This window comes from Bubalus kerabau, chromosome 1, assembly GCF_029407905.1.
Source record: "Bubalus kerabau isolate K-KA32 ecotype Philippines breed swamp buffalo chromosome 1, PCC_UOA_SB_1v2, whole genome shotgun sequence".
Lineage (NCBI taxonomy): Eukaryota > Metazoa > Chordata > Mammalia > Artiodactyla > Bovidae > Bubalus > Bubalus kerabau.
In genome coordinates, this window is record NC_073624.1 from 91936113 (window position 1) to 91949374 (window position 13262).

General features: G+C 49.5%; 1 protein-coding gene across 2 annotated transcripts; it reads left to right on the plus strand.

Annotated features, from left to right (window-relative positions):
* The first annotated feature begins 1390 nt into the window (after window positions 1-1390).
* On the plus strand, window positions 1391-9022 carry LOC129653284 (tubulin alpha-1C chain-like). 2 transcript variants are annotated; one of them, XM_055582826.1, is made up of 4 exons: window positions 1391-1560; window positions 5353-5575; window positions 5718-5866; window positions 7940-9022. In XM_055582826.1, exons 1-4 carry the CDS (start codon window positions 1558-1560, stop codon window positions 8912-8914), a joined length of 1350 nt encoding a protein of 449 aa, XP_055438801.1. In that variant the 5' UTR covers window positions 1391-1557; the 3' UTR covers window positions 8915-9022. The 2 variants fall into 2 exon arrangements, with proteins under 2 accessions (XP_055438801.1, XP_055438790.1); XM_055582815.1 differs by lacking the exon at window positions 1391-1560 and adding an exon at window positions 5044-5088.
* The last annotated feature ends 4240 nt before the right edge of the window (window positions 9023-13262 follow it).

Below are 13262 nucleotides of genomic sequence, written 5' to 3' on the forward strand. Positions count from 1 at the left end.
AACCAGAAGGTTGAGATTCTGGAAACACCACCCTGTTACCTCACCACCAACCAATGAGAAGGTCCAGGAGCTGGTCAAGCAATCTATGACCGTTTTCCATAACAGTTGTCTAAAAGTGATTGGACGGTTAGGTCTTTTGTGCACCCGACATCTATTCTTGCTTTTAGCCTTTGCAATAAATCTTTCTCTGCACCAAACTCCCAGGTTCTGGATTGTTTGGCTTCAGTGTGCCAGGGACACAGGAACTTGGGTTCCATAACAAAGAGTGGTATACTTAGAGTAAGGCAGTGCAAGGCAGTGAGGGCCTAACTCGCTCCAGCTGTGTGACCTGCAACTAGTTTAATTACTCTAAACCCTAGTTTCTTTATCTGTAAAAACGGAGATAAGACACTGCATTTGTCTAATGGATGACATGTGATTAACATTGTCTGAAAAACAACTCTGCATAGCATCTGAAAAGTGAAAGCTATTATATGCACGTGTGCTCAGTCATGTCAGACTTAAGAGACACCCAAGGACTGAAGCCCATCAGGATCCTCTGTCCGTAGGATTCTCCAGGCAAGAATACTGGAGTGGGTTGCCATTTCCTACTCCAGCAGATCATCCCCACACAGGGATCAAACATGCTTATCTTCCCTCTCCTGCATTGGCAGGCGGATTCTTTACCACTAGCGCCACCTGGGAAGCTGGGGTTAGTATAACTAATTCCAGGCGGGGTAAAAACTGCTTTTGCACCAACTGGAAGGAGTTTGCTGTTGGGAACGAAAAGGTTCATTTAAAAGGAGGTAGGAAAACAAGGGGGAAAAAGCAACAAAAAAGGTGAGATTCAAGATTTCAGGTTGGTTTGCGGTGATTAGGACCTGGAATGGGGAACCATAGGTCTTCCCTCTTGGAAGTCCCTCAACTGCGAGAGCTGCGGGCGCCGGGGTTACCCGCGGTGGAAGCACCGGATCGTGTGGGAGGTCCTGATTGGGGGCTGTGCGGCTGGAACTGGCTGAAGGCCACCTAGGCCGCCCTCCAGTGCAGGGTAGGGGGTCTGGAGCCCGGGGACCGGGCGGGCAGCGAGAGGAGCCGCGTCCCCACGGCTCCGTGGCCGCGCCTCCCTTTACCTGGCGCCCCTCCTGGCTTACGCTTGGCCCACTACTGTCCCCACCCTTCGCCCCGCTTCTCCTTCCAGTCGCCCAGTGCATCCTCCTCCTCACCCCACCGGCGCATTTTGCGGCCCCTGGATTCCTCCTCCCTTTCCTGGTTCTTCTGGCTGGTTCCGTAGAGTTTGCTTTGAACTTTTGAACCCACCAATGAGCGCCGTGCGCCCCTCCTGTCTCTGCCTGGAGGGTAAAACCCGGCGTAGGGCTGGGAGGCCGGGCCTCGGAGGCCGGGGCGGGATCGGGTGCCCGCCCTCCTGACACGTGGCCCGGGTAGGGATTTATAGGATCCCTCCCGGCCCCAGGCCTCTCACTACTTCTCCCCCGGACTCCTTAGTAGTCTGTCAGTGGGAGATCTTCGCGGCCGTCCCCTCCCCTGTTCCAGCCCCGCAGAACCGTACAAGTCTCCGTCATGGTGAGTGGGGGTCCCCGGGCGGTGGTGTGGGGGCAGAGTGCGGAGTCCGAAGGGGCGTTGGGACCCCAGTGCGAGTGCAGCCACGTCCACGCCTCCGGGCAAACTGGTTTCTGGTGGCCGGGTTCGGAGAGTCGAGTTCACCTGGCTGACTCCTCGTCGGGCTCGAAGACGCGGCCTGGGTACTGCCTTGAGTGGAAGTGGAAAAGCCACTTGATCCTAGAGAGGGGCCATTCATTGATCCCTTCGGGGCCGCTACTGCCCCAGGAAGGTCGGAGAACCTTCGCACTGGCTCCCAAGGACTTGTGAAAGCTACAAATCCCTCCCATTTCCTGAAGTGATCTCACCTTCCCACAGCCTTCCTCAAAGGACCCCTGGAGCATCCCGTGTGCTCCAGCATAGTAGGTGCAGACGTTTCCTGGCGACCCCTCTCCTGTGCCCTGTGATTTGGTGCTGAGTCCACCTGTGGCTAGACTGGGACGTTTCCAATTGCAGCATCGCCACCTGTGGCCGGGATGGCGGGGGTTGGGTGGGCGGGGACAGCTCTTGAAATTGCACCAGTCCACTTGAAGGATGAAGGCAGGCTCCTCCTTTGAAGGAAATTACTGTCCCGTATTTAACCCTGCATTTCTAGTGTTTCTAGTGTTAATGTAGTGGGGTGTTTAATAGCTGAAACTTTCTTCTTACAGGTTTTTAAAAGTCCATAAAAGAGATATTTACTTATAAAGTCACAGAGTAAACTAGTTCTGACAAAGTAGTCTTACTTTTAAAGAAACATGAAATTACACACAACTTGAGTATTTTCTGTTTAGCTGTCAGAGGTTTTGGAAACAAGTATCTTAGGAAACATCCGCTGGAGGTCTACCTAAAGCAGGCCATGAGTATCACACGTATCAGAATACCTTTTTTTAAAAAGGAATATAGTGAATAAATAGTTACCTTTTTTACGGACTACTTCAGTTATCAAAGGATGTCTGACTGTAACAATTGCTTGAGTGCTTTTTACTAAGCCAGACCAAAGGACACTGGTAAATGTGTAATTGAGAAAATAGTGGGAGTGTTTAAAGGGCAGGAAATCAGCAGTAGCAACAAACCTATTAAGACATACACTGGTTAGACTCTTATTTCACAAGGGACAGGTGCTGATTATCCCGTTAAGGCTAGACTGTGACACCATCACCGGTATCTCACTTCATCTTCCAAGTGGCCAGGGGAGAGTGGAGGGCAAGCAGTGGCCACAGCCTAAGCCATACTGTTGCACAATATGAAAAGTTTTTGAACTCAAAAGGCTTCATTGGAAGTGCTTCATTACGATGGCAGGGTCTTCTCAGATACTGTATCTCCTTGGGACCTGGGACTGTCATGGGCAAATGACTGGTTTTCCTGGTTTGTCATGGGCAAATGTCATGTGCAAATGACTGGTTCTTTCTTGGTTTCTAGGGCTGTGAAATGTCCAAAGCCCAGTTTAAGGTAAACACAATGCAGTGGTAAAAAGTCATAGGTCCACCAGAAATAACTCCCCTTTCTCCCACAGCCTTAGAGCTGGGCAAGTAGATGCATGTAATAGTGAGCATGCTGATGAGGTCAGCAGAAAATAATTGCTTTATGGGGAATATGGTGAGAAGGAGGGAACCATAAGTCCAAGGTTATGAGTAATTGGAGGTTTTGTCTTGGGGTTATGAGACTAGGCCCTTTGACATCTTAGGTGATGTTGAATTTTCTTTAGATTCCTATTGTTGTTCAGTTGCTAAGTCATGTCTGACTCTTTGCGACCCTACGGACTGCAGAATGCCAGGCTTTCTGGTCCTTCACTGTCCCCTGGAGTTTGTTCAAACTCATGTCCATTGAGTTGGTGATGCTATCTAAACATCTCACCCTCTGCCTCCCCCTTCTCTTGCCTTCAATCCTTCCCAGCATCAGGGTCTTTTCAAATGAGTCAGCTCTTTGCCTCAAGTAGTCAAAGTATTGGAGCTTCAGCATTAGTCCTTCCAATGAATAGTCAGGGTTGATTTCCTTTAGGATTGACTGGTTTGATCTCCTTGCAGTCCGAGGGACTCTCAAGAGTCTTCTCCAGCACTACAGTTCAGAAGCATCGATTCTTCGGTGCTCAGCCTTCTTTACACTCCAACTCTCACATCCATACATGACTATTGGAAAAATACAGCTTTGACTATATGGATCTTTGTTGGCAAAATGATGTCTGCTTTTTAATATGCTATCAAGGTTTGTCATAGCTTTCCTCCTAAGAAGCGAGCATCTTTTAATTTCATGGCTGCAGTCACCATCTGCAGTGATTTTTGGAGCCCAAGAAAATAAAATCTGTCGCTGTTTCCACATTTTCCCCATTTATCTGCCAGGAACTGATGGGACCAGATGCCAGCTTTTTCACTCCTTTTTCACCCTCTTCCAGAGGTTCTTTTCTTTTGTTCTCATTCACTTTCTGCCTTTAGAGTGGTATCATCTGAGGTTACTGATAGTTCTGGGATGCTTGATTCCAGCTTGTGATTCATCCAGCCTAGCATTTCACATGATGTACTCTGCATAGAAGTTAAATAAGCAGGGAGGTAATATATAGCCTTGACGTACTCCTGTCTCAGTTTTGAACCAGTCCATTGTTTCATGTCTGTTTCTAACTGTTGCTTCTTGACCTGCATACAGGTTTCTCAAGAGACAGGTAAGGTGGTCTGGTATTCCAATCTCCTTAAGAATTTCCCACAGTTTGTTGTGATCCACACAGTCAAAGGCTTTAAATTCCTATTAGCAGCTTTCAGAACCCTGAAACTCTTATTTGGAGAAAATGTAATAGGAGATATTTGATGTGGTTACTTGAAAGACTCTCAAGCAGCTAATTTGATTTATGATGGAAATACAATAGAAATCCTCTTTGTTTTCCTCTTAAGTCTGTGGGTTTACATTCTATGTTCACTGCCTTATTTTGCCAAGCAAGAATGAGTTTGGTAACTTACAAATGACCCTGTTCAGCAAGTAAAGGAAAACAAATGCTTGCCTAACATCATTAAATTTATGAAATTATAGACTCTTCTTCCACAGTGCCAGAGACAGATGTACATTTTACTAGAAAACAGCTGATTTCTTAAACTATTAGTGAAGTCTTGGTGACAGTTCAAGCTTTTGTTACCCTATCTCCATCTGCCTACCCTCCCCCACTCTGCCCTCAAGGTGTGTGGACAGTGAAGGAAAATGTTTTTCCCTAAGATTAAATACTTCCACAGGAATAAAAGGATGCCTGTGACCACAGGTTTTAAAGTCCAGGTAACTGCTGCTTATCTGCTGTTTTCTCCATGAGTCATTCAGCTGTAGTTTGCTGGTTTAAGCTGGTTTTAAGGGAGAGGCAGAAGCTGTTTAAAGAACAGAATAAAGAGGGATGGGAATGAGCTGTAGTTACACGGTCACACAGGGAATGAATCAGAGCTGGAAGGAGGAATTTTGCATGCCTCTAAGGCGTCAGCAGGCATATTTCCCAGGAGTTGGGGAAAATCTATGGCTCGAGTAGCTTGTGTCATTCTGAAGGTAGAAACCTGACCATGAATATCTAATGTGGCTGTAAAGCGAAAGTCTGGTCTCTGGCCTTGTCTAGTAGTTCATTAACATGTCTGTGGTTTTCCAAAGCCTTTTCTCTGAATTGGCCTGTTTGTGAAATAGTGCCTGGGCAGGCGTGGCCTCCAGAAAGGTGCTGATTTGTCTGGAAGGTTAATAGTCATTTCCGTGTGACTCATTCCTGAATGTCCCATCCGACCTGTCTCATTCTGACACTTCCCTTCTTCCTTCCCACAGCGTGAGTGCATCTCCATCCACGTTGGTCAGGCTGGTGTCCAGATCGGCAATGCCTGCTGGGAGCTCTACTGCCTGGAACACGGCATTCAGCCCGATGGCCAGATGCCAAGTGACAAGACTATTGGGGGAGGAGATGACTCCTTCAACACCTTCTTCAGTGAGACAGGGGCTGGCAAGCATGTGCCCAGGGCAGTGTTTGTAGACCTGGAACCCACAGTCATTGGTGAGTTGACCTCGGTAACCCCAGTGAGATCCCAGGGATCTGGGGCAGGAGGTGTGTCCTGGGAATTCCACTGATGCCCTGCGATGGAGCAGACTTGTGTGGGTTGTTAATGATGGGTGGCTGCTTCATTTTCCTTTTCCAGATGAGGTGCGCACTGGCACCTACCGCCAGCTCTTCCACCCTGAGCAACTTATCTCAGGCAAAGAAGATGCCGCCAATAACTATGCCCGAGGTCACTACACCATTGGCAAGGAGATCATTGACCTCGTCTTGGACCGAGTTCGGAAACTGGTAAACGCAGAACTTTTTTTAAAAAAGGATGAGCGTTTTCTCTTAGAGTTTTGTGAGAATCATTCTTTGCGCACTAGAATGAGCTTTATACTGCCCACTATAACTTGACTTCTAAACCAAACGGTGCTGTGCTATGGGACAACTTTTTGAGGCTGAAGTCGGTGCTGCTTGGCCGCCTCCTGTGTCTTCTAAGGCAGATTTGGGCAGTTGCTCACTCAGTGAGGCCAGTTTACCTGAAGTCAAGGGAGTACCAGGAAGCCTTAACAGTTTTACTGACACTTAAGCCCATTAAACATCCTTGTTCATCTTAATCAGGCAGCTTCCTGCCTCCAAGCTGAGGCATCCCTGTTTAGGTCATCTTAGTCCAGTGGTAGGTGGCTGGCTCTGAATGTAACTAATTGGTCAAACTCATAAAAATTGGACAGCTGCCCTATGTTGGAAAGTTACAGCAAAAGAAGCTGATGTAATACCGACTAGAACTAGCTGCCATTGGAAACGTCCAGCAACACTGAAAGGGGAGTCAAGGGAGCTCCCTTGTTACAGAAGCAAGTATAAGTCACTGGAACTTTGAAAGTATTAAGATATAACCACAAAAAGCGGTACCCTTGTTTTTCTACTAGAGCTCAGGGCAGTGTAGACTAGCCTTTCCTTGAGGCAGAAAAATCTAAGGTAACTGTATTCACATCGGTAAGGTTGAAAAGGGTGCTGTTCAGATCATTTTAATTAAGAGTCTGGCAATCAGATGACTCTGTTCCTTAGGCATATGGGCAACTTGTAAGTAATTAAGTAAAATCAAGAATGAAGGCCTGGGTGGAATAGCTTGTCAGGAAAATCCTATAACACCAAGCCCAGCAACAACTGGTCTATTTTCAAAATAATGGCCTTACATTGTTCTTGGCTTCATACTTTTTGAGATGTTTATCATAGTCTTCGCAGCAAAATTGGGATAATGGTTGGTTCCTCTGTTTGCAAGTGAAGCTTCAGCTACAAGCACTGACTTGGAAATCGGGACCTGCCTTAGGGACAAATAAACTAGTGAAAGTCATTGAGGGTTCTGGAGTGAAGTTCATTAACCACCAGAACAATTGCATTTGTCCCTGGTATCTATTACTGTGTCCACAGAGTCTTAATGGGTGGAAACGGGTAAACTAGAGTCTGCCCCTTGCATTGATCTCATTCAGAGGGTGGAGAGAAGTGACTAAGGGCTCAGTAGAGAATGTCCACAAATCTTGAAGCACCTTAAAGTGAAGACTGTCCAGAGAATACTCTGTCAGGTTAAGATCATCCTTTCACAGAGGAGCAGTTTGTTAGCCAGAAGAGCTCAATTAAGTGGTGGAAAGCCCCCGTGACACAAGGACATGGATTTGTGAGAGTGAATCGCCTTTCCCGGAATGAAGAGACTTGCTGCTAACCTGTGCTGACTGTGCCAGGCACTGTTCCAGTACTCATTCAATTCCCAGCAACCTGAGGCAGATTACTGTTCTCCTCATTTAATAAATGAGAACACTGAGCCTGAGAAATGAATTTGGTCAGAGGCACATGGCAAGGAACTGGTAGAGCCAGAGACAGCCTTATTCTAGCACCAGGGCACTGGCTCTTCACTCTGCTGTTGCATTCCAGCTCAGAAAGCAGCTGCCAGAATTTTTGTAAGACATCATTGTATGGGGCCGGTGTGGCCTCAGGCCTGCTGTTGGTAGCTCTCCAACTGATAAGAGGTTGCCTTTGGTCTGTGGTCATGGCACGGGCAGCAGAGGTGAGCCTCCCAGTCACCAAAACTTGTACCCGGCATCCATTCCAGACTTCGTGATTCCTCTGCCTGCAGAAATGAAAAGAATTCTTTAAAAATAGCCTTTTCACAGATCCCCTCCCTCCAGCCCCTAAGAGTTGATTGTGAAAGTTTCTCTGAATCACTTAGCACTTAAAAGCTCTTTAGGTCTGCTTTCTTAGCAAATATTGTTCAGAAGTTTTCTGTTTTTGTTTTTTTTTGAAGATCTTGATCAGTGTGATTATGGATTCAAAGAAATCACTGCAGCTGTCACCAAGGCTAAAATTAAAACTTTTTTCTTTTTGCAGGCTGACCAGTGCACGGGTCTTCAGGGCTTCTTGGTTTTCCACAGCTTTGGTGGGGGAACTGGTTCTGGGTTCACCTCCCTGCTGATGGAACGTCTCTCAGTCGATTATGGCAAGAAGTCCAAGCTGGAGTTCTCCATTTACCCAGCCCCCCAGGTTTCCACAGCTGTCGTTGAGCCCTACAACTCCATTCTCACCACCCACACCACCCTGGAGCACTCTGATTGTGCCTTCATGGTAGACAATGAGGCCATCTATGACATCTGCCGTAGAAACCTCGACATTGAGCGCCCAACCTACATGAATCTTAACCGCCTCATGAGCCAGATAGTGTCCTCCATCACTGCTTCCCTGAGGTTTGATGGCGCCCTGAATGTGGATCTGACAGAGTTCCAGACCAACCTGGTGCCCTATCCCCGCATCCACTTCCCTCTGGCCACATACGCCCCTGTCATCTCTGCTGAGAAAGCCTACCATGAACAGCTTTCTGTAGCAGAGATCACCAATGCTTGCTTTGAGCCAGCCAACCAGATGGTGAAATGTGACCCTCGCCATGGGAAATACATGGCCTGCTGCCTGTTGTACCGTGGTGACGTGGTTCCCAAAGATGTCAATGCTGCCATTGCCACCATCAAGACCAAGCGTAGCATCCAGTTTGTGGACTGGTGCCCCACTGGCTTCAAGGTTGGCATTAACTACCAGCCTCCCACTGTGGTACCTGGTGGAGACCTGGCCAAAGTAGAGCGAGCTGTGTGCATGCTGAGCAACACCACAGCCATTGCTGAGGCCTGGGCGCGCCTGGACCACAAGTTTGACCTGATGTATGCCAAGCGTGCCTTTGTTCACTGGTACGTGGGTGAGGGCATGGAGGAAGGAGAGTTTTCTGAGGCCCGTGAGGACATGGCTGCCCTTGAGAAGGATTATGAGGAGGTTGGAGCCGACAGTGCAGAGGGAGATGATGAGGGTGACGAGTATTAGCATGTCTGCTGCAGTTTCATCTTGGAACTGTATTATTTGTGTTCCGTGGAGCTGCACACTGTGGCCCTATATTGTCAATAAAAGTTATATTTGCACATCAGAGCTGAATCTAGGTCTGAAGTTGAGTTTCAGCAAACATGCAGCCTTTTTTTTTAACTTCTGGGGGGGGTTTTTTGCCTTTTTTTTAAAACCTCAGGTTTTCTTTTGTTTTTATTTGTAATTGGAGGATATTTGCTTTGCAGTATTGTGTTGGTTTCTGCCATACATCAGCATGAATCAGCCATAGGTGTACATATGTCCCCTCCCTCTTGACCCTCCCACCCCATGCTACCCTCTAGGTTGTCACACAGCACTGGGTCTGAGCTGCCTGCATCAGACGGCACATTCCCACTGGCTGTTTTACATATGGTGATGTCTATGTTTCAGTGCTACTCTCTCAACTCATCCCACCCAAAGCTTCTGGGTATTCTTGGTCTGCTGTGACCACATGTGGAGGAGCGAGGGGTTAGGTAACATAGCTAATAAATGGTGGAGCCATAACTCAAGTCGCCAGGCTGGCTGCCAGAACCACTGCAGTCTTTAGTTCATAAAGCGTTGGAATCATATGGGAAGGGCTTGGAACTGTGCTGATTGTTCATCCTTGGCCAAAATCTACAATGGCAAACTAGGACGGTGCTTTCAGAAGTCACTGCTTGGAGAAAGTAGAGCAGGCTGAGACACGAAAGTACAGTAGTCTCGGGTGTTACGGTATTGGTCCCTGACCCAGTGTATGTCGTGGGGAATATGTGAAGTAGGGGAATAATAAGGAAAATTGAAGGAGTATGTACGTAAGAAAGATTGAAGACCAGAGCTCCTGAATTTGGATGCTTTTCTGAGCAGCTGCTGGAAGCTGTGTGGTTCTTGAGCGGGGCAGGAGGCAACTATAAGAAGCTGAGGGTGGGGGAAGAATGCGCTGGTGGCCCGAGAGCTTGGTGCTCAGGGGCCAGTGCTGTGGCCTCTGAGGCTGAACTGAGCAATGCAAGAGGACAGCGATCATCAGAGGGCCAGGTCACGCGGAAGGGAGGAGCCATTTTTGATGCTTAGGTCCTGGCCTGAGAGGGAAGGCCAAGCAAGTGGCAGGAGGTGAGGGTGAGTGCAGGTCTGTTCCCCTTTGCTCCAGGACTGAGCTTATTCAATGGCGCTCAGCTACCATCTTTCTTTTCCCACTGGTGTTTTCACCTCTTACTCATTGCTAACCTCTGCCCCCTTACTCTTTAAGGAGAGCATTGAAACATGCACATTCTGGGAGTTCCCTGGTGGCCCAGTGGAATTGGCACTTTCAGTGCTGAGGGCCCGGGTCCAATCCCTGATTGGGGAACTAAGATTCCACAAAGCACATGGCACAGCAACCCCCTCCCTCGAATGCACGTTCTGTCTTGGGGCACAGCTTCCAGCCTGAGCTCTCTCAGCTTTGTGCTCGGAAGGGTTGTCCATGAGAGCAACCGTTGTCTCACGCTTTCAGGACGATGCCCAACCCGCCCCATCCTTGAGTACAGCCAGCCACTGCTACTCAAAAGTGATGGGCTAGATCCCTTCTGCAGCCTGAGCATGGGCGTCCTGGGCTGAAACAATGAACCTCGGAGAGGCTGGCCACTCCAGCTGCACTCAGACCTTCCCAACCTGGGATATCTGCTGATTGCTACAGTGCGAGCTCTGGAGGGAACAGGCCATCCAGGTGTGAGAAGGAAGAGACAGATCATCAGCTTCAGCTGAGCACAGCACCCCACAACACCTGAAAGGTCCATTCTCGGAGCCTGTGTGCCAAGCTGGAGACTCTGAGAATGGGGTTCAGGGCTTGCCTGTTATCCTCCTCCTCCCTCAGCCTTCAGGAGTGCCTGGCAGCACCTGCAGAGCCTGAAGCCCTGGGGCCAGTGCACATCCCCACCCCCCGCACCTCCCTGGCCAGGAGCAAGCCCCTCCAATTACCTCCATAAGCCTTACAGGTGAATAATCTGCCAAGATGTGGAAGGGGCTGGAAACCTTTAAGCAGCCGCAATGGTGTGGAGGTGAAAGAAGGTGAAAGGAGAGTTTAGCTGAGAAAAAAGATTCCAGTATAACAGAGCCTGGGGAATTGGAAAGGGCAAAGTGCCGGAGCTTGCAGAGGGATCTGTCCTTGTAGTGATGATCCCCCCACCCCTGTGCTGGGAGAGGGTGAATAGAAGTTAGCCTGCAGCAAGAACAAATATACCCCAAGGTCTGTCACTGCTTTGTGGCTGACAACCATCCCATCTGCCCTTGAGCACAAATGGAAAGTCTGCACTCAGAACTGCCCCCAGGGCTGAAGCCACGGGGCTTGATGGGGATAAATGGAGACAGCCTAAGAGAGTGCAGCCCCCAAATTGGCTGTCCCTGATAGCTCAGTCGGTAAAGAATCTGCCTGCAATGCAGGAGACCGTAGTTCTATCCGTGGGTCGGGAAGATCCCCTGGAAAAGGAAATGGCAACTCTTCCAGTATTCTTATGTCAACTACAAATTGGCACAAGAGCATTGCCAACAACTGAACAACAAAGGCATTTGCCACGTGCCTCTACAGAGATTGAACCCCATGCTGCTATAGCTGCGTCTTTCAACAACCCCTGAAGGAGTTCAGCGTTGAGGGAGGCACTCTGTGCTCCAGGGAATCTGGTAGGACAGGTCTTTAGATAGTTCAATGTTTTTAGGAACAGATTTTATGATCTCAGTCCTTGCATCTCCTCATATCTAGAGAAGCATTAAATCCCTTCTTGGTGATATCAGACTCTCATGACTAACAAAAAGCCTTTTTCAAAGGAGTGCTTCATGGTATTGAATTCCCCCTTCACCAAAACCTTATATATTGTCTTTCCCCCACTTCCGGTTTGGAGCAGTCTCTCAGAGCTGTCTGAGATGCTGCCTCCTGAGCTGCAGTCCTCATTTTGCCCCAAATAAAACTTCACTCACAACTCTCAAGTTGTACATCTTTTTTCAGTTGACACTTGCCTGGAAAGTCCCATGGACAGAAGAGCCTGGTGGGCTACAGTCCATGGGTCACAAGAGCTGGACTTAATGACTAAATCACCGCCAGACTCTGCGTGTGCACTCAGTCGCTTCAGGTCCAACTCTCTGCGACCCCGTGGACTGCAGCCCGCGAGGCTCCTCTGTCCATGGGACTTTCCAGGCAAGAATACTAGAATGGGTTGCCATGCCCTCCTCCAGGGCATCTTCCCGACCCAGGGATCAAACCTGCTGAGCTCTCACCTGACCTGACCGATGGAACAGTCTGTTCCCACCCCATGGAGGCTGCCCACCCTGGGGGCCGTCCCGTGGACACCCTGGCAGAGCTGCGATTCGAGTTCGGGTGAGGAAGAGAGAGTAACTGGGAGGACCAGCGATGCTGGCCAGTCTGCTGGTCGTGTTCAGGAAGCAGCTGGCAGGTGTCTCTGCTCCAGTGGAAATCTGTCAAACAGGCCCCTTTCAGGCCAGAGGTGGCCAGGTGGGGTTAAGCTCAGAGAGAGTGTGTCTTCAGGCCTCTAGGTGTGTGGAGGCCCCACCTGGGGTTGTGGGAGGAGGGGGAAGCTCTGTCAGGGTAGAGGGAACGAACGCCTTTCCCTTCTTGGGTGTTTCATGATCTTCAAAACACCTGTGAGGAGAGGACGTGCTCACACTCATTTCCACAGCTGAAGAAATCTAACCTTGGAGAGATTAAGCATATAACTTAAGGCTACAGAGCACGGAGCCAAACTGAAATCGAATCCCTGAACTCTGACTCCAAAGCAGTACTCCACTCTGCCCAGCAGCCCCAGGGAGGTCGTCACTGTGCCTGGCAGTCTTCCCAGTTCCCTGGGAGGAGGGACACGGAGGCCAGCCCTCGTGTGGCACGCTGGGTGGAGCCACGGTTGGAGAACAGAGATCTCATCCTGCTGTTGTCAGGAGCCCCATTCCTGGGACCGGGTGACCCAGAGGAGCACATTGACCCAGAGGAGCAAAGTCAGCTGCCCCCCACTCTCCAGGCTGTAGCTTCCTGAGTGAGGGGGCCTTTTTCCGGTCTTCTTCTGAACTCAGTGAATCAGCTCTCAGATCATACAGACACAGAGTTTGTCCTTGGAGGGCAGCTGCCGTCGCCTGGCTGCACTTGTGCCGACGGGACGCCAGCCACCACCCAGACAGGACAGCTCTCACCCAGAGCACTGCCCCCCTGAGCACCGGGCCAGGGTGGCCAGCTCCTGCCAGCCAAGGCCACACTGTGAGGTTGGCAGGGATGACCCAGGCAGGTGGCTCCTGGAGCCCACTGCCAGAGTTCCTGTCTGGGAGGCCCAGGGCAGACAAAGGTGAAGGGAAAATACACCCAGTG